This window comes from Delphinus delphis, chromosome 11 (assembly GCF_949987515.2).
Source record: "Delphinus delphis chromosome 11, mDelDel1.2, whole genome shotgun sequence".
In the NCBI taxonomy this organism is placed as follows: domain Eukaryota; kingdom Metazoa; phylum Chordata; class Mammalia; order Artiodactyla; family Delphinidae; genus Delphinus; species Delphinus delphis.
In genome coordinates, this window is record NC_082693.1 from 64197989 (window position 1) to 64219430 (window position 21442).

The 21442-nt window shown below is 36.4% G+C and overlaps 1 protein-coding gene across 1 annotated transcript in view; it reads left to right on the forward strand.

Moving 5' to 3' along the window:
- OTOGL (otogelin like) overlaps nt 1-21442 on the forward strand; it is a 147866-nt gene that overhangs the window by 114878 nt on the left and 11546 nt on the right. The window contains 11 exon segments of the mRNA XM_060023861.1: nt 99-288; nt 3027-3241; nt 6561-6702; nt 12069-12254; nt 13667-13879; nt 14587-14691; nt 15320-15427; nt 16793-16894; nt 17412-17516; nt 17601-17641; nt 20882-20945. Coding sequence (XP_059879844.1) covers nt 99-288; nt 3027-3241; nt 6561-6702; nt 12069-12254; nt 13667-13879; nt 14587-14691; nt 15320-15427; nt 16793-16894; nt 17412-17516; nt 17601-17641; nt 20882-20945 — 1471 coding nt within the window.

A 21442-nucleotide genomic window follows, 5' to 3' on the forward strand; every position in this document is an offset into this window, starting at 1 on the left:
AGAAGAAATGGAATAATGTGAATTTTCCTAATTTTTATGAGTGTATATTAAAACATAAACATTGTTCTAATAGGTGTAAATGCATTTTGTAATTTTAGGTAGAAGTGGATTCTATTGCTGTACCTTTGCCTTTTTCAAATGAAGATCTGTCCATAGAGGATTCTGGTTCAGTGTATGTGATTACTACTCCAGCTGGACTCATCATAAAGTGGGCTCATCTTACAGGGATCATAGACATTCATTTTGGCTCTCAATTTAACTTGTCATCCTACACAGAAGGACTTTGTGGTGAGCACTGCTTTTCAAATCTCTATTTCTTCTTTTTTTTTTCTGTTCACATTACACCGTCTTGACCCCTCTTGCCCCATTTTTTGGGTTGGAGAAGTGATGTTAACTGTCAGTTCCCCATGTGAATAGTGAAGGAAGCAATGTCTTTCCATAAATGGACTTAGAAGCAAGAAATAACTGTTCAACTTGGGTATTTTATGGAAATATATGCTTACCACTGTTTCTACAATACTGTTTGTATTCCTACTAGCTCATCTTTATTACGCATTAATGAAGTGTCAGGCATTATTTTACATACTTTAACTCATTTAATTCTAACAGTAGCCTCAATAAGTAGGCACTAGTGTTAATTTATAAGTGATAAAAATGAGGCATAGAATGATTAAAGACTTAAATAACTTTGTTTCTTATTTTTTTAAGTTTGAAATCAAAGAAAATTTAGTTAAGTCATCTTGAAAGTTATATACAGGGAACACAGTGTTCTGAATATTAGTCCCAGTTTTCTTATGAAGTGTAAAGCCTAGACGTACCTTTACACTTAGGTTCCATAAGTGTAACCTAAGTGTAAAGGTACATCTTACACTTCCTTATCACAATATGTTACATAGATACATAGTGATAAGCCAAAGGAAACAAATTAGAAATATCTCTAGGTACATAACAAAATAAAAAGAACAATTCTGGCTCTGATGTCTGCCAGAGCTATCCCGTTTACAGATGTTTAAGTGAACATCAGTTTCCTTATCTTTAAAATGGGAATAGTAAAATCTACCTTCAAAATTGTTGTTAGAATTGAATGTGAAAGTTAACGTAAAACACTTAACACATTGCTTAATACAGTCAATAAATATTAGCTTAGTACAAATACATCAATTTTAAACTCACTAAATATTAATTGAGTAAAAGTTAATGGATCAGCTTCTGAGTGTCTGGCATTATGCTTGGTGCTGACAACTCAATACAAATAGACCAAGTCCTTGCTCTCAACAAATTATATGAGATACGCAAATTTCTTCTTCAAAAATGTAAAGCATTTAGTGGAAAGTTTGGCTAAAATGGTTTACAATTTCCTTGCCTGTTTAGAGCATGCTAAACACAGCACAGACTTCTGTGGTGACTTAGGTTATCATTGTGGAAATAGTTATTGTATATACATGGTATTGGGTATACATAATAACCCAATAGATATTATTGAGTAATAACTCAGGGATTTGGGGAATGCATATTTTCTCTTCTGATTTATCACTTCTGTGTGCCATCACTTCTGCTTGATTTTCATGTTTGTTTGGTTCTTTTCCTCTACTGTCAGCTCATGCTTTTATGGAGACAGTCTGCTAACTGGATTCTTAACTAGTCACTATAGAGAAGGGGCTAGGGTCACCTTTTTGCTAACAAGGGTCACCCCCTAAACTTCCTGACCTCCACAATGGGAGAGCGATGGTTTGTTAAAAGGAAATCAGGGTGCTGGCTGATTGAGTTGTAGTGGACAAGAGTGTGACCCAAACTGAGTATGGACACCAGAATGGGAGGTCTATATTGACAACTTGTTCTACATAGCACTGTGAAGTCTGCAGGAGTGGTGGCTAGAGTTGCAATGAAAACATATTTTTACTACCAATACCTCTTCCCAGAAGAGTTTAGACTTTAAACATAGCTGCTTTACAGTACAGTTCACTTAGCTTGAGTTTTATTTATTTATTTGCACTGTACTCAGTCTCCTGTATATTTACAAGTGTGGGGCAACTATGGCAGCAGAAACCTTTATTGATCTTGTTATAACTGCTTGAGGATTAAGATTTGATACTTGAAAAAAATGTTTAACTCGTATCTTTTATAGCTAGGAGCCTTGGGAATTAAGAAAAAATTATGTCTTAAAGTAGGGTGGAATTCAGGTAAGGTATGATCAGGGTCCTAGGCCCATTTCTCTGTACTTCCCTTGGCTTTTCACTTCACTAGATAAAAAGTAAGCTCTGTCCTCAGTTTGGCTTCCCTGAAGGAAGCTACAGGCTATAGCAGGTCACAGCATCACAGCCATCAATCGGCCATGTCATTGCAAGGAAGAGAGATTGTCTATGTCCTAGAATTCCCCAGGTCAAATCCTGAGCTTAACAATGGTTGTTCTAATGTTGAACAAATCTGTGTGTCTAAGTGACTGCCACAAGCTGACTGGTTTATGCCTGGATTACCTGTAACAGTTGTTAATGAAAGGGAGTAAGGCTTACCTTTATGCTTACCAGGGCCCTCTGCTGGAGTGGCGTCATGTGCTAGGTAATGGGGCAGAGATAGTTCCTGAAGAGAAAAATTTAATGTTTTCAGGCAGGGTTTTCCTGGGGGAATAGATGCTTAGGAGGCAATCACAAAATGTCTACTATTCTGGGGAATACCCTGTCAGATTTAAGAACTAGTTCTTAAATTATGAGATAGTGGTAATAGTGGAAGAGTGTAGGGACAGAATCAATCTCCTCTTTCTTCTTCTATGATCTTTCAACATATCTTGACTTCTAGGATTATAATTTCTTTCTTATCTGGTTAAGACAGTTCTACACTATTTTATCAAAGAATCAGACACATAATTTAAAAAAATCAATCAACGTTAAAGTCAAAGGACATAAATTTGGTGCCTGATTCAGTAAATAATTTATTCATTTTAAATCAGTTATTGAGATGATTTACTTCTGCTGCCTATATTTGGTTTAAGGGAAAAAAATTTTCCTTCTAAATGTCACACATCTTTTTAGGAACTTGCAATGAAGATCCAGATGATGATCTAAGGATGCAAAATGGCACAATCATTACGAATATAGAAGACATAGAATTATTTATTGAGAGCTGGGAAATTGAGAAATCATTTGAAGTAACAACGAGGAGACCTTTTAGAAATTGTACTGAGCACGACTGCAGTCACTGCATCGAGTTATTAAATAGAAGAGTTTTCATCCCATGCCATAATGAAGTAAGTTGAAAGCAACCATAAATCAGAACTGTCATGTTAGACATGTTGAGAGGAAAAGCCAATAAACTCTTGTTCTTGCCATGATGTTCTTCTACTGAGAATAGTTTATCCCCAAACCTCCTCTCAGTACGCTTTGGAATTCAAAATCATTTACTGTTTATTGACTTATAGAACAGGAAGGATAATTATCTTTTTCCCCCCATGTTTTTTTTTTCTGAACTATATCTACAGCTTTCAAGAAAAGTGAAATTTTGTCCTATGAATAAATGCCTCTAGGAGAAAGAGATGAATGCCATTTGATAACCCAGTATAGAAACCAAGACAGTGAGGCTTTAATCAATTCCTGGCCTCTTAGGAGAACAATTTAATTGTTCTTCATTAGTCTCTAACTTAGGAGAACAATTTAATTGTTCTTTATTAGTCTCTAACTTTCTGACTTTAGGTGGCTAGTAGATATTTTAAATAATCTGCATCGTTAAAAAAAGATCTGTTGTTAGAGACAAAAGACAGACAAATACAGCATTTCGTGTATCGTTAAATGAAAAGTTAGTGAGATCAAGTACCTACTAGGCACTGTGTTAAACTCCTATGATACAAAGATGAGTAAGACCCTCTCCTTGCTCTCGAAGAGTCTAGAAGGAAGGCAAGTCTGTGAACAGATTAATCAACATATACAGTATGGAGATGCATAGGCACCCAAGTCAGGAGAAGACTTCCCAGGGTTTCAGACGTCTTAATTATTTAGAAGGATGAGTTTGCCAGGAGAGAAGAGGGAGGAAGGGAGACCTAAGCCAAGAAAACAGTATGACAAGAGCAGGGTTGCTGGAAAAGGCCATGTTAGGAAAACACTGAAATAGCTTAGTGCAAGACTTACGGAGGGGCGAAGTCTGGGAAGGAGAGTGAGTGAATTGTCAAAGCAGAAGGAGTTCACTCTAGGACTTTCTGTGTTCGACCATCAAGCGTAGACGCCATAGTTCTCAGCCTGCCCTCTATGAGTTCTCTGAGGGAAAAGACAAAGGATATGAAGTCATGGGATAAAAATGGTGTATCTTTCTGGAGCTTCAGTTTTGCTCAGAGATTTGCAACAAAGTAAGTTTTAAATGTTTACATTTTAAAATGCATGCATATAAAAATGAAAAAAATAGCAAATACTTTTTAACTCATTTCAGTGTCATTGTAATCTGTCTTTTTAAAGCATAAGGACTTTCAAAAATTGCATTTTTAACTGGGAACTTAGAAGGTTGATTACATCAGGAAACTTTTCAACTTGACTATTCAAGGCATAGTGAGGCAACATAGGGTACCATTTAGTCTATGATAGCTCCAGCTTTCCCTTAGGTTCCTCCCAGTGAATTTGATGGCAAAAGAAAAGAATGCTTGACATTTCGTTTTTCCGCTTCTAATCTTCATCCTCATTTGCAAATCTCCACATAGCAGGCAGATGATCTTTTGAAAATGGAAACACAGTTGGATTATTTCTCTACCTAAAATCCTTCAGTGTCTTTCACTTACCCTTAGAATACGCTCTAAATTTATCAGGGCTTATAATTTCCTCTATGCTTTGGCCTGCCTACTTTTCCAGCTTCCTCTTGTGCTACACTTTTCTTACTGGCTAAGCTCCAGGCATTCCAGTCTCCTTTCAACTGTTGCACTATTGCAAATGGGCTTTTATGCTTGGAGTGTCCTAAGCTAGAATACTTCCCTCCTCTGATCTATTTTAGCATGGTGACTCCTCTTGATTCAACACATAGGCTTTAACTATGAGATCCACAAGGCAGAGAACAGGTCTGTGTTAGTCACCTTTATATTCCTCATGAATAGTACGGTGCCTGATAAGTAGTTAGGTGCTCAATAAACTGTGAAAGGATGCATAAGTGAATGGAGCATACAGGAGAATCAGCTTTTGTGGGTTCAGTAGAGAAGGGTTACAATTTTTTTTATATTGGAAAAATTAAGTCATGTGGGACTTCAAGGCAAAAATACCCAGAAAAAATTTGAAGCTATTCTAGATCTCAGAGGAGACCATTTGAAGCCAGAGGTCAAGTTTGGGGAGTTATTAGTATATGGAGTTTTTAAAAATAACAGTAACTCATGTATGATGTGCCAGAGTCTGCTCTCTATACTTTCCATATATTAGCTCACAGCAATCTTAAGTAGTAGTAGGTTTATTATTAACTCTATTTAACTTATGAAGAAACCAAGGTGAAGATGTAAATGCCCAAGATGGCGGTAGAAACTGTGGGAATGGGTGAGCCCAGGAAGAGCGTTTGTAGTGAGTAGACAGGGCGATCAAGGAAGGGGTCTAGACAAATACTCAGAATGAATCAGGAAGAGGAGACAGCAATGAACAGATGGAAAGGCACCAGAGTGTGGTGCTCTCAAAGTCAAGGGAGAGGCTTTTAAGACACAGGGGCTGTGCATGGCATTATACGCCTCTGAGAGGTTGGCGAGGGTTTAGAATATCAGGGTGTTCCCTGGATTTGACAAGTAGGGGGCTCTTGATGATCATAGCAAGTATTCCATGAAAAGTGAAATGGTTGGAAACTGAGGAGATTCAACAGAGGAGACTAAAAAGGAAGTAATATCTTAGTTTTTATAGATATGGACCTTGAAGAAAAAATGATAGGATATGAAAAATATTAAGTATTTTTATCTGACACTTTGACCTGTGTCCAAATTTAACATCTGAATGTAGTTGCTTAGTATGTTTGCTGAATAAATGAGCAGAGAAAAATTGGAGTGAATGTTGTTACAAGTTAAATTATTTAGATTTCAGGTATCTCTAGATCAAAATGAAACATAATCTGTAGAAAAAATGAGTTTCTAATTAAGTTGAGGCATGACAAATTATATAAATTATTTGACTAACGTTCAATATTAGTACACGATTTTTTGAGAAGCATTTATAACCTCATTTAATGGGCAGTGCCATGTATCATTACAGAAAGCTTTAGGAGTTTCCAGTTTTATCTGTAATAGATCAAAGTCTTATTCAGTATATAGAAAACATGATTGTAACCCAAAATGTAATATCAGAAATAGGTTTTTGCTAGATCCACATACTCTGTTTCTTTTCCATCTTTATAAGATAGATTTATGTACATTAGTACAGACAATATTAATCTTATCTAAAACTGTGTGTTTAAAAAATTATAAATTCAGAAGTGACATCTAATATTACGAAGCTTTGAAAATCTAAGGTCAAAGAGGAACTATAATGAATATTAACTTGCTACCTTTTGATTCTCCAAACAGTTTAGCTAGGGCCTTCAGAGAAATAAAACAACATAACTTATCCCAAGGCACAATGTATCTCTAGGTTTCACCACAAGACTTTTGTGAAAAGATGTGGATCAATTATACCTATTTTTGGAACTATGAATGTGATGCCCTTTCTGCATATGTGGCTCTATGTAACAAGTTTGACATTTGCATTCCATGGAGAACACCTGATTACTGCTGTAAGTAGTACACTTCAAACAATATTTTCCAACACTCAAATAACAGTCCAGTTTTTTGCATTCACTTCTTTCTTTTCCTTTTCAGCACAAAATAATTTTTTAAAATTCATTTATTTATTTATTTTTGGCTGTGTTGGGACTTCATTGCTGCGCACGTGCTTTTCTCTAGTTGCGGCGAGCGGGGGCTACTCTTCGTGGCGGTGCGTGGGCTTCTCATTGCAGTGGCTTCTCTTGTTGCGGAGCATGGGCTCTAGGCATGTGGGCTTCAGTAGTTGTGGCACGTGGGCTCAGTAGTTGTGGCTCATGGGCTCTAGAGCGCAGGCTCAGTAGTTGTGGCACACGGGCTTAGTTGCTCCACGGCATGTGGGATCTTCCCGGACCAGGGATCGAACCTGTGTCCCCTGCATTGGCAGGCAGATTCTTAACCACTGCGCCACCGGGGAAGTCCGCAAAATAATTTTGTGAGAATAAAACGAATGTAAGTGTAACCTATAGTTAGGTCTCCCACTTAAGCAGCTTCTGTTTTTATCCTGGTCTAAATTTAAAGCAAGGGTGGGGTCAAGAAGGTGGAGTAGGAAGACCTTGAACTCGCCTCCTCCAACAGACGTACCAAAATTACAGTTACTTACAGGGAAACCATCTATGAGAATGACCTGAACACTAGCAGAAAAGATATTCCACAGCAAAAGTCATAAAGAAGGAACAACACCAAGATGGGTAGGAAGGGCAGAGATGTGGTATAGTCAGGACCCACACCCTTTGGTCAGTGACCTATAAACAGGAGGTATATCACAATTGTTGAAGTCCTTCCTAAGAAGTGAGGGGTCCAAGCCCCACATTGTCCTCCCCAGCCTAAAAGTCCTGCACCAGGAAGATGAGTCCTCAGAACTTCTGGCTTTGAAAACCAGTAGAGCTTATGTTTGGGAGAACTGGAGGGCTATAGGAAACAGACTCTGCTCTTAAAGGGCGTGCACAAATTCTCCCATGCTTCAAGTCCCAGGGCAGAGGAAGTAGTTTGAAAGGTCACTGTGTCAGAACCACTTGCTGATCTTGGAGAGCGCACTGGAGAGGCAGGAGGCAACTGAGACTCGCCCTGGGGATGGAGATGCTGGAAGCATCCATTTTGGGGAGCTTATTCTACTGCAATAACACTGGCGCTGGCAAAAGACTGTTTTGGGATCCTCCCACTAGCCTATTAGTTCCAGGGGATTCTCTGCCCTCCAGTGGGTCAGCACCAGCTGCAAGCCCTCCAGGCTGTGCAGACAGCCATTCAGAAAGCCTGCTCCACCCTCCAGGGGCCCCTAGTCACTGCGGCATTGCAGCCAACCAGGCCAGGGGCCAGCCCTGCCTACCAGCGCACCCACACTAGTTGGCACTGCCACAACAGAAGCGTGCACACAGCCTACATAGGGGGCACTCCTAGAGCATGCAGCTCTGGTGGCTAGAGAGGAGTGTGCCCTCATAACAAAAACCAGAGCAAGACACCAAAGAAAAGAAAATTACAGGCCAGTACCACTGAGGAACATAGATAACAAAAGGCCTCAACAAAACATTAGTAAACTGAATTCAGCAACACATTAAAAGGATCATATGTCATGATGAAGTGCGATTTATCCCAGGGATGCCAATGATGGTTCAGTATCTGCCAGTCGGTCAGTGTGATAAACCACATTACCAATTGAAGAATAGAAGTCATCTCAATAGGTGCAAAAACAGTTTCTGACAAAATTCAGCATCCACTTATGATAAAAATCTCTCAATAAAGTGCATACAGAGGGAGCATACCTCAATATAATAAAGACCACATATGAGAAAACTACAGCCAACATCATACTCAATAGTGAAAAGCTAAAGGATTTCCTCTAAGATCAGGAAAAAAACAAGGACACCCACTCTCACCACTTTTATTCAGCATAGTATCAGAAGTCCTAGGCACAGCAGTCAGACAAGAAAAAGAGATAAAGGTGTCCAAATTGGAAAGGAACAAGTAAAACTGTCACTGTTTGCAGATGACATAATACTATACATAGAAATCCTAAAGACACCACCAAAATCTATTAGAACTAATAAATGAATTCAGTAAAGTTTCAGGGTACAAAATTAATATACATCAATCTGTTGTGTTTCTGTACACTAATAACAAACTACTAGAAAGAGAAATTAACAATCCCATTTACAACTGTATCAAAAATAACAAAATACCTAGGAATAAATCTAACCAAAGAAGTAAAAGACTTGTACTTGGAAAACTATAAGACATTGATAAGAGAAATTGAGGATGACAAAAACAAATGGAAACATGCCATGCTCATGGATTGGAAGAATTAATATTGTTAAAATTATCATTTACCCAAAATAATCTAGAGATTCAATGCTAACCCTATCAAAGTACCAAAGAAATTTTTTACAGGACTAGAACAAATAATTCTAAAATTGTATGGAAACACAAAAGACCTCAAATAGCCAAAGTAATCTTGAGAAAGAAAAAGCTGAACATATCACCTTCCCTGATTTCAAACTATACTACAAGCTGTAGTAATCAGAATAGTATGCTACTGGCACAAAAACAGACACATAGATCAACAGAACAGAATAAAGAGCCCAGAAATAAAACCACACTTATGTGGTCAATTAACCTATGACAGGAAGCAAGATGTATTTGGGGAAAGAAAGCCTCTTCACTAAATGGTGTTGGTAAAACTGGACAGTGGCATGCAAAAGAATCAAACTGGACTACTTTCTCAAACCATATACAAAAATAAACTCAAAACAACTAAAGACTTAAATGTAAGCTGTGAAACCATAAAATTAGACAAAGATATAGGCAGTATGCTTTTTTGACATCATCAGTCTTAGCAATATTTTTTTGAATATGTCTCCTCAGGCAAGGGAAATAAAAGCAAAAATAAACAAATGGGACTAAATGAAACTAAAAAGCTTTTGCACAGCAAAGGAAACTATCAACAAAATGGAAAAGCATCTTAGTGAATGAGAGAAGATGTTTGCAAAATACATGTCTGCTAAGGGGTTAATAACCAAAATATCCAAAATACTCATATAGTTCAACATCAGAAAACAAACAACCCAATTAAAAAACGTGTAGCATATCTAAATAGACATTTTTTCCAAAGAAGGCATACAGGTGACCAACAGACACATGAAAAGGTGCTCAATATCACTAACCATCAGAGGAATATAAATCAAAACCACAATGACATACCACCTCACACCTGTCAGAAAGGCTGTCATCAAAAAGACAAAAATAACAAGTGTTGGTGAGGGTGTGGAGAAAAGGCAACCCTCCTGCACTGTTTGTGGGTTTGTAAACTGGTACAGCCACTATTGAAAATAGTATGGAGTCTCCTCAAAAAACTAGAAATAGCATATGGTCCAGAAATTTCAGTTTTGAGTATTTACCTGAAGAAAACAGAAATACTAACTCAAAAAGAAATATGCACCCCTATGTTCATTGCAGCATTATTTACAATAGCCATGAAATGGAAACAACCTAAGTGCCCATCTATAGATGAATGGATAAAGAAGATGTGGTATATACACAATGAAATACTACACAGCCATAAAAAATGAAATATGGCCATTTGCGACAACATGGGTGGCTCTAGAAGGAATTACGCTAAGTGAAATATGTCAGACAAAGAAAGACAAATACTGTATGATCTCAATATGGAATCTAAAAAAACAAAACAAACAAAAAAAACAAAACAAAAATAGATTCTTAGATAATAGAGAACAAATGGGTGGTTGCCAGTGGGGAGGGGTGAAATAGGTGATAGGGATTAAGAGATACAAACCTCCAGTTATAAAGTGAATAAGCCTAGGCGATTTAATATACAGCATAAGGAATATGGTCAATGACATTGTAATAACTTTGTATGTGGACAGATGGTTGCTAGACTTATTGTGGTGATTATTTCATAATGTATGCAAGTGTCACATCACTATGCAGTATACCTGAAACTAACGTAATATTGTACGTCAACCATATTTCAATTCGAATAAATGAATGAATGGATTTAAAGTAGGCCTCAATTCTCCCAAAAGGAAACCTAGTCCACAAATGTTAGTTAGCAAAATAGATTGAAATATTGAAGAAATCACAGAGGTTTGAAGGGGATTTTAATCTTATGTCCTACAGCACACTTTGCTGGTCCTCATTCAACCTGCCTCTCTTTCCCATGCTTGTCCTTACATGTTGTATGTGGAGAGGTTGGAGATTTTTCTTCCCCCTTTTCCTTCTTCCTAACATAATATCTACTTCCTAGAAACCAGTCTTTCTGGCTTTCTTTGATTAATATCTAGGTTCAATATTTTTCCAGATACATGTTTGTATTTCCTTTTTCTTTTATATTTATCCTTTGCCCATTTTTATACATAGGGCTCAAGCTTTCTCATCAAGTTATAACTTCATACAAATTTTTTATTAAACTTTTCAACAATCTTGGGCACATTTTACAGAAAATATTGTTAATTTAATTATAGCCATTCAATGGTAAAAGGTTTTCAAAATGAATGTTACTAAAATGCTCAAAATAAAAGGTTTTCATCCCCCCCAAAAGAATAAAATGCACAGATAAAGAATAATATATCACAGACACCAGTTACATGACTCCACTTCAGAAATAAAGCAGCTCATGGTGTACCCTCTCTTGTCCCTTTCCTCTCCCTACTCTCCCAGAGGTACTCACTATTCAAGAGTGGGGTTACTTGATTCACTGGGAACATACGACATCTTCAGTTTTATTATTACAATCGTTCTCTACTAAGATGTTACCAATTTACACCTCCACCAGCTGCATGTTCATTTTTTAACAGTATGACTTTTTAAGATCACTGAAAATCAACAAGAATTTTCTGAAACATAATTTAGAAACTGCTCAGCAATGGTAGTTTCTTTTGACAGTGAAGGATTAAGCCTAAATACGCGGGATTTTCCTTTTCTATGACTTGGTTGAGTTGCATATTTAAAACATGTTTCTGTGCTTATTCTGTGTGGACTGTTGTATCTCCTCCTACTGCACAGAGCAGTAACTTCATAATAGTTGACTCTATATTTATGCCAGCCAAATTTGGGCTGCGTTTTGGTCGTATTTATTTGATATAAATCAGATGAATTTTTCCTGCTATAACATAATACTAGCTGGACACCTGGAAGATGGCCAAAAATACTCATTGATTGTTTTGTTTCTAATTTATAGTTAAGTAATACATGAAAAGTGGACTTTGAGGAGACTGAAAATGTGCAAAATTTATTTTCAGAAAGAAAACTAACATTTCTTCCTTTTACTAGAATTCAAGTAGGTCACTTTTATCATTAGCAAATTCCACAAATCCTCTATTATTTATAGCTTTGAGTTGCCCAGAGGGGAAGGAATATCAACCCTGCGTGCGACCTTGTGAAGCAAGAACATGTCTGAACAGATGGTTCTATGGACACTCTTCATGTCTGGATTTAAGAGAAGACTGTGTGTGCAAAAATGGAACCATTCTTCACAGGCCAGAGTCAACTCGGTGCATTCCAGAGGAAGAATGTGGTAAGCAGAGAAGTACAAAATGACATCTTAGGGACCCAGCAAATAAATAATACTTTTTTAGAACTTGGAGAGATGTGCTGAGAAAGACTGATTAAAGGTTACCTTAAGTGTTGGAAAGGAAGAGAGTATGTAATTTGATTTTAATATGATTTCAGTTGAAGTTACCAGAATTAGGGACTTTGGTGGTGGTATGTTTTAATCTCTACTTATGCTTATAATAACTGGAAAAGAATATGGCAAATTAAGAATGAAGAGAATAGTGTGTGGACTGAATTGAAAGTTCAATTATTTCACGTATTAATGATTCAGCTTTACCTCTATGAGCCTGAGGTTATGCATCTGCAAAATGGGGAAAATAATAGGACTTATCCCACAAGGTTAGTGTGGGGATACATAAAATAATAGAAAGAGTTTTGTAACAATGCCTAGAGAAAAATAAACACTCAAGAAATTTCAGAAAGTGTTGTTATCTGGGAGAAAACATTGAGTATTTCTACTTTCATTTTCAAACCATTTTATCCTGACACATTGTCTCCGTGGTGGTTGTGGATAAAAAAAGGCCCAACTGAGAAAACTGCAGTGCAGTACTTTATCTATCATAGGGCTCATTGTTATGGTCAGAAGTAACGCTACTAATCCAAGGGAAAGGCAAGTAGAAGTGAAATGCATATATTGTTTCAGAAAAAAGTTTGTGTTTGCCACTGAAGAAGGTATTTGTGGAAGAATTTGAGAATATACATGGTTATATTTGTTTTTAGGGACCTGTGAGATTGGTTTGGTAGTAAATAAAGTAAGAGAAATTCACTGGAGGCTGGGAATATGGTGGTCACTTCATTTATCTTTATTATTCCTTAAAAGAACTACTAGAGGGCCATATTTATCATTATGTAAAACATTCATAATAAAAGTAATAGAGTCACTAAATAATATTTTGCTTGACTACCTACTTTCTACATTTAGATTTTAAAGCTGAAATGTTTCGAATTTTGATATGACAAACATGTTAATGTGAGGTAGAGACTACCTTGTTTTCTAATACCAGTTTTAATAGTTGATATTTTAAAACCAATTAAAATTTATGTTACCAAGTTTGTTCAAGCGAAATAAATTGTATTAACAAGACTTAAAATGAATTAAAAAAATTAACAAATCATCTTATTTATAGAAGAGGACATGCAAATTTACAGATAGTTGTAGAAGGGAAAAATATTTTCTGTGGAATATAAAAATTTCATTAAAGAAAAATGAAAGCTAGTAGCTGGTGAACAAAAAGAAGAAGCTGAGAAAGGGTAGATAATGTGACATGTTACCTGTGTCACTGGGCCAAGTCACAGTCTGAAATCAAAACATCACAGCTTGGTTTATTTTCGTGCCCAGGTTCTAAGTGATATAACATTGACCATCTTTTTAAGCGTGCACTGATAGTGAAGACCAGCCTCGAACTGCTGGGGAAGTTTGGAATGGGGGCATTGACGAATGTGCCCTGTACAAATGTTTGGAGAATGGAAGCATTATTCCCATAGAACCTGATTGTGATGAAGAGCCCTCGCCAATTTGTGAACGAGAAGCTGAAGTCGTCCTGGGCTTCATTGATAAGTGGACCTGCTGTTCAAAGGAAGTTTGCGGTATGTATGCAGGCTGAAGCCTTACAGTCTGTTAATGCCACAAAATATGTTGATATTCTTTGTGAAAAAGCAGGGCAGGCATGACGCTTGGTGTTAAAAAAAATGTATGGGGTTTGGGGCTTCCCTGGTGGCGCAGTGGTTGAGAGTCCGCCTGCCAATGAAGGGCACACGGGTTCGTGCCCCGGTCCGGGAAGATCCCACATGCCGCGGAGCAGCTGGGTCCGTGAGCCATGGCCGCTGAGCCTGCGCGTCCGGAGCCTGCGCGTCCGGAGCCTGTGCTCCGCAACGGGAGAGGCCACAACAGTGAGAGGCCCGCATACCGCAAAAAAAAATGTATGGGGTTAAAGTAGCAATGAAAGTATTGCTATAAATGTCACCTACACTTTCTCAAAGCAAGTTTTACTTCATTATAGTTTTGTTGATTTTGCAAATAGACATGCAAAACTCTGGCTATTATCAGATAATAATATTCAGAAATACGTGAAGATAAAAGATCTGGGAATCTTTGACTTATGACAATCAGGGGTCAAAGACAACAATAGGTGACCTTAACTCTGCTGCCTTTTCACATATGACCATTCTATGAGCTGAATGGTTTAATTGTAGTGTAAAAACATGCATAGTGAGAATCATTTCCCTGCTTTGAGTTAGAAACACAGGATTTTAGTTGTGTTCACAGATTATTTAATACTTCTGTTTATTTCCAGGCTGTGACATGACTTTGTGTGAAACTGCCATTCCAACATGTACAGATAGTCAAAAATTGATCGTTGGCTATAGCCCTCTTTCTTGCTGTCCACAGTACCAATGTGGTGAGTAATTAATTAGGAAAAGTAAGAATGAGGTTCACTGTTCAGAGTAGTGGATTAAATTCTCATTTTTGTGTCTACAAGGAAATTTATTATAAAAGATTGTTTGCAGAGCTGTCTTGCTAAAGGTAGCTTTTTAAAAACCTGCAATTTCTTTATAAATATGTATATATATGAACTTTATTTATTATATATATATAATTAACTCATTTTAAAAACCTTAATTTCAGTGGAAATATGTATTTTGAATGTATATATTTGTATATTTTAACTGTAAATAATTTGCCATTTCCTATATATTTCTGCTAAGATTTTATGGCAGGAGATATATATATAGATATATATATATATATATACACACACACATACATACATATATACAGATGATTAATCATATATATGATTAATAGAATGTTATATATATATTTTAAATGTTTATTTACATATATTTTATATGTAAAAGTATTTTATATATAAATAACCTTCTATTTCCTATATATTTCCTCTAAGATTAAGATTGTTTTAATGAGCTAATTATCACTAAACTCAAAGAGAACTGAGCCACACTATTTCATTTATTTATTGTCTCACTCTATACACATTTCCAAATATCTCTGGACTGTTTCTGCAGAATGTGACCCACTCAAATGCCCCAAAATTGCAGTGCCAGAATGCAGAGAAGACCAGTTCATGCTTCAGGTTCAAGAGGAAGAGACTTGCTGCTTTCCTCCTGCCTGTGGTAAGCATTCTGTGAGGTCATTTCCTGGAAGAAGAGGGAGGGTCTAGGGAAAATCTCTCATTTCATATGAATTTCATGGGACTCAATGGTAACCAATATTCTGCTGATATACTCTTAAAATTCAACTGAACAAGAATAGCAGAAAAGAAAGTACAACATTTTAAATGATTCTTGACAATTATTTCAATTAGTACTACTTTTCCCTATCGACAAAGACTATGTATATCATTGAAAACATGATCAAGGTAATATAATCAAAAACAAAAAATAAGGCTAACACCTAGTTCTTTTTAGAGAAAAATTTAGCCCTGGCTTTCCTGAATAACCAACGAAATAAACAACTCTGCTAAGCAGCTCACCTTTTTAAAACTTCATCTCCTGTATATCCTGTGTAAGCAGATGATCTCGAAAAGAGAATGGTAGAAATAAATGAAAGGTGTCTGGGAAATAACTGAATTTGAGCTAAATATTCTGACGAACTAGACTTTGAAAAATAAAGAATTCTCTTTACCATTTCACTGAGGAATTATCATATCAAAGGCTGTTGATTAATGTAGGTTTCAGATAAACCTCTGTAGATCAAAACACTTCTTTTTGTATCATTTAAGGTTCTTTGACTGCAGTGGCAACAACTGATTGATTCTGGCTAGCTTAAGCACAACCAATTATTGGGAGAATTGGGGAATCAAGATTTTGTAGAATCAAGATGAAGCATTCAGCCAAGCCCTGGGAAGAAGGGAAACCAGCTTCTCTAGGTGTCAGTCACTAATGATTGAGTCAGCAACATCCGTTTCTCGTCTCGATGTGCCTCTATTTATGACTCAAATGCTATAGAAAGACATTCTCATTCATCTAAAGTGGGTTTTTCCTACACATGGGCCTGGTAAGAGTGAGGCACCTTTATTAAGAGTCACTCCAAGGCTGCGTAGGTGAGGCATTTCCTCAAGTGCATTAAGAGAGTTGTTATCAAAGTTGGAAGAGGGATGCTAAGAGCTCAGAAGAACAGGTGCCTACTACATTGTTCATTCATGGGAGTGATCCAGAGTAGTGAATTAAGAAAAATAAGTATATCAATGGTATTTTGATCCTAGTAAGAACAAATTACTCCTGAAATCTTATATTTCTGGTAAGATGGTTCTTCTGTGTCACTGTGCTTGGGAAAGTATAAAGCAATACACTCAGATAGTATTATTGTTTTTATGACCAAATAAGGAGATCCGTTTATTAAATCCTTATTTTCCTTGCTTCCTATTTTGTTTTACATAATGTATTTTTATTTTGATTTTATATGTGTACAGTAATCTGAACTGATAACTAGTTTGTTTTTAGCTCAGCTGCGACTTTGCCTTTTTGTTTCACCTTTAGTTTGCAAATCCTGCACTGAACCTATTCCACTATGTACTGACGGAGAATTTCTCACTGTGGATCTTAATACTACACAATTCTGTTGTCCTCAGTATTACTGTGGTAAGTATACTGTGGTAAGTATATTTTAACTAATTAAAAATATCTAGATATGTTCAATATTTAAGAAGGCCAGTGCATGTTAATTGTACTGTTATATGAGACCTTAGTTGAGTTCTAGCATATTAAATACATGTAATGTTTTCATACATCTAAGAGTGCTTCTTGGACAGTATTGTTACCTCCCCAAAATAGATTAGCTATGACTTTTCTCATCATCCTAGACTTTCTAGATATACACGTGATTCCATACCCTCTTCACCTCCTTTCTCTTCTTGCCCCCCTGCCATTTCTCAGGGCTCTTAACCTGATGAGTGTGTCCTAGTTCTACTACTGTTGTTGTATGTGCTTGTATTTGTTCGGTCCTTACCAACACACTGCAATTGGGTGATGGGAGAGGCAGCTCTGGGGAGATCCAAGTCCATGTATCACATCAGTAATGGCAGTGAACTAAATGGTAGCTAGTGAAAACCAGCAACTACGTGAAGTTAATCTTTACTCATGTTATTTTTCTATTTAGTGTGTGAGCCAAATCTCTGTCCTACGCCACTACTCGACTGTGCACAAGATATGAAACTTGTGAAAGAAAATGTATCTGGTCAATGTTGTCCAATATGGCACTGTGGTAACTAATTTTCATATTTTAAAGTTTTACTAGAATGTATTAATATATACGATCAATATAAATATGTTGTTTTTTGCCTTTTAGAATGTAGCTGTGAAAGTCTTGTTGTGCCAACTTGTGAAGTGGTAAGAACACATATTTTTATTGAATTTTAATATAATTTAAATCAGTTTATTCTTCCTTTATTGCTTTCATTTCTGATTTCTTTTCAGAGTTAATGGAATTATTCTCTTTAAGTTGTACTGAAGTAGATTAAATCTTCTCTGATATTAGGGAGCAGTCAACATTTTAAATTATACTTGAGACAGGAAAGTACAATCAATATGTTATTTTTTTTTCCACTGGTGACTGAATCTACCAGCCTTATATCTACGTAAGTTCACCGGTCTTAAAATAAGCACAGTATTGAAAATATATTACCTCAATAATGAAAGGTTTTCCAATGATTCTTTAAGAAAGTGCACTAACAATGCATCTGTTTCAGAGGAGGAGGGGGTATAAACATGTAACTGTCTGTACCTTGTAAGGGGTTATGTATGAACATGCAAACCTTATAGAAATTCCAAAAATTTAATTTTTAGAAATAATAATTATGACTCTGGTATCACTCTGGTATCACTGGTTATGGTGCTTTACAAGTCTTTTTGTTTTTTCTTTAAATATTTACCTCCATGGTATGCCTCTAAGACTTGAGAAAGATAATATATTCCTGGCCTTATTTATCAAAGAAGACATGTTTTCTTTCACAAAGATTTTCTTTTTCTTTTCCTTCTCAAACAATGTATATCATTAGAAACTCATTCAGACTTTTCAGGCCAAGGCTATATTCAGGGGAATAAATGAGGCAGTTTTTAAAGTAACAGAACCCTTCTTAGGATGCCACTGTTTCATTTAAAAAGCAGGGTGCAAAGTTTCAGTTATGCGAGATGAATAAGTGCTGGGAGAACTGTTGTACAGCATAGTGACTATAGTTAACAGCACTGTATTGTAGACTTTAAAATTTGCAAAGTGTTCTTACCACAATATAATAATAATAATAAATAAGAGAGTGGGAGGAAACTTTTGCAGTTAATGGATAGGTCTATGGCACGGTGATATTTCATGATGTATACTTATCTCCAAATATGTCAAGTTGTATACATCAATTACGTACAGCTTTTTGTATGTCAAATAAATTAATTAAATTGTACTTTAAAAAAGCATTGGGCTTCCCTGGGTGGCGCAGTGGTTGAGAGTCCGCCTGCCGATGCAGGGGACACGGGTTCGTGCCCTGGTCTGGGAGGATCCCACATGCCGCAGAGCGGTTGGGCCAGTGAGCCATGGCCGTTGGGCCTGCGCGTCCGGAGGCTGTGCTCCGCAACAGGAGAGGCCACAACAGTGAGAGGCCCGCGTACCGCAAAAAAAAAAAAAAAAAAAAGCATTAATCTAACATTTACTCTAATGATGAGTTACCATCTGTGATTTGCATACAATGTTTAAGCTTTACAAGTAACTTTCATAAAAATTCTCTTGGATTATTTTGTGTATACACTATATAACCTACAGAAAAGAGTGGAATTCTGATATTGTATTTTTCTCAAGTTCTTCACAGTTTACATAACAAGTTTTGTATATTATTTCATTGAATCTTTACAAAGTAGATATATTTAGCTCATTTTATAAGTAAGAAAACTGAGGTCTAGAGAGAGTAAATGATAGACTGAGATCTTCAGGAATTAGACCAAGGGTTGTGTCTAAACGTCCATGCAAGGCAATTTATTTTTAACATTCCTTGTTCTACAAAGGTATTGACCTGACCCATTGTTCCTGAAATTGCTAAATATTTGTTTCAGTGTCTAAGATGATATATATATATATATTTTTAAAAAAAATTTTATTATTTATTTTTGGCTGCATTGGGTCTTTGTTGCTGTGTGGGCCCTCTCTAGTTGCAGAGAGCGGGGGCCACTCCTCGCTGCGGTATGCGGGCTTCTCATTGCGGTGGCCTCTCGCTGCGGAGCGCAGGCTCCAGGCGCGCGGGCCCCAGCAGTTGTGGCTCGCGGGCTCTAGAGCACAGGCTCAGTAGTTGTGGCGCACGGGCTTAGCTGCTCCGCGGCATGTGGGATCCTCCCGGGCCAGGGATCGAACCCGTGTCCCCTGCATTGGCAGGCGGATTCCCAACCACTGCGCCACCAGGGAAGTCCCTAAGATGATATATTTTAAAAAAGCACTATCTAATCTTTTGGAGTAATTTATGCAGTGGGGGAGTTTGATTTATTATTATTTTTAGCTCTGTATTCCAATATTTTATTTCCAATCCCATTAGAATTGTATAATGGCTAAAAGTCATAAAACATCAAAGGCGTTAATGTCTATGAAACTACTTTACATCTCGTAAAGCACTATAAAAAGTGAGATATTATTAGCTTATGGAGAAAAGTGCCTTTTACATATTACTATGAATTTGAGTTATTTTTTGTGTCAAGAATCAAATTAGTTTTTATTACTGATGTCATATGAAAATTAAACACACCCAGGAAAAGTTGATGTTTAAAATACAATCCTTGAAACTTTAAGCCTGAGTCCTACGCTTGAGAAGAACCTATACCATTTCCCTAGTAGGGAAAAGTTTAAGCATCGGTTGTAACAGCAATTTACTAACAGCTAAAGGTTATAGCACTTTCTGTACATCAGCTTGTTTTAAGCTCTTTAAATATGTTGATCCATTTATTTCTTTCAACAATTCTGAGGCAGACGGTATTATTATCCCCATTTTACAGATGAGGAAGGTGAGGAGCAGACTGGCTAAGTAATCTGCCCTAGATGACAGAGCTATTAGGTAGCAGAGCATGTTTGGCACAAGGGCAGTCTTGTTCCTGTGCCTGTGCTACTAATCATTGTACTACACTCTTCTGCTCTTGTTTTATATGCTAAAGAAGCCTTGCTCTGATGCAGACATCAGAGTTCTGGACCACCTCTACAGAGCAGATCAAGAACATTTTCATCAAGAGAATTTTCTAGGGTTAGCAAGCATTCTTTTATCTCTAATTGCCCACTAGAAGCTCAGAATCTAACAATATAATTTTAAAGTTAGGACAAATCATAAAGATCATCTTATCCACCTTCACTCATTTAATAGATAAGGAAATTTAAGTTTAGAGAGATTGAGTGGTCTATGATCACATTTTTATTGTGAGTATTTTCTATAGGCTACTAATTAAATGACCACTGGGTTAATCAAAGCTTGTTCACTGTCAGATATTTTTATGAACTTGCTATGTGGCTGTGGGGTAGGAAACTTATTAGATGTTATATTGTGCATTTTTTTTACAATGGTAATATAATAAGCCATATTGATAAGTCATATAATAATATCTTTCTAATAGGGAGAATTTCATGCAATAGACCTCAACTTTCAGAGTGACTGTGGATGTGTACAGTATCTCTGTGGTAACTATGTTTTTTGAAACTTTTAAATGATAATGAATATTATTGATATCTGTTGTTTACTATGAATAAATTAAAAATAAGTTTTGAGATGTACTACACATTTTAAGCCATTGGCCAGTTTTTAAGTATAAAAAGTGTACTTTTTATTTTTCAATTTCCTCTTTTGTAATATTCCTAAATGTTCTGAGAAACTTGGTAACAGGACATAAAAATGATTCATCTTCAGAGGCTTCACAGAATTTAAAGTTGATGCCAGGGTTCTTTTTAGTGTATATAATTTAATTTAAAAGTAGACAACATCTAAAAGAGATTTTTGCTCACTGTTTTATTATTATTGATGTTAACACTGCAAAGCATAAGGTTGATTTTTCTATGAAATAACAAATCTTCATATTAAGTATTAGTAGGTTAATAGAAAATAAACTTTTGTTTAATAGCTTAAAACTTTTGTATTTTTATATGAGAGAAGAGTTAAATCCTATGTTCGCAAGGCACAA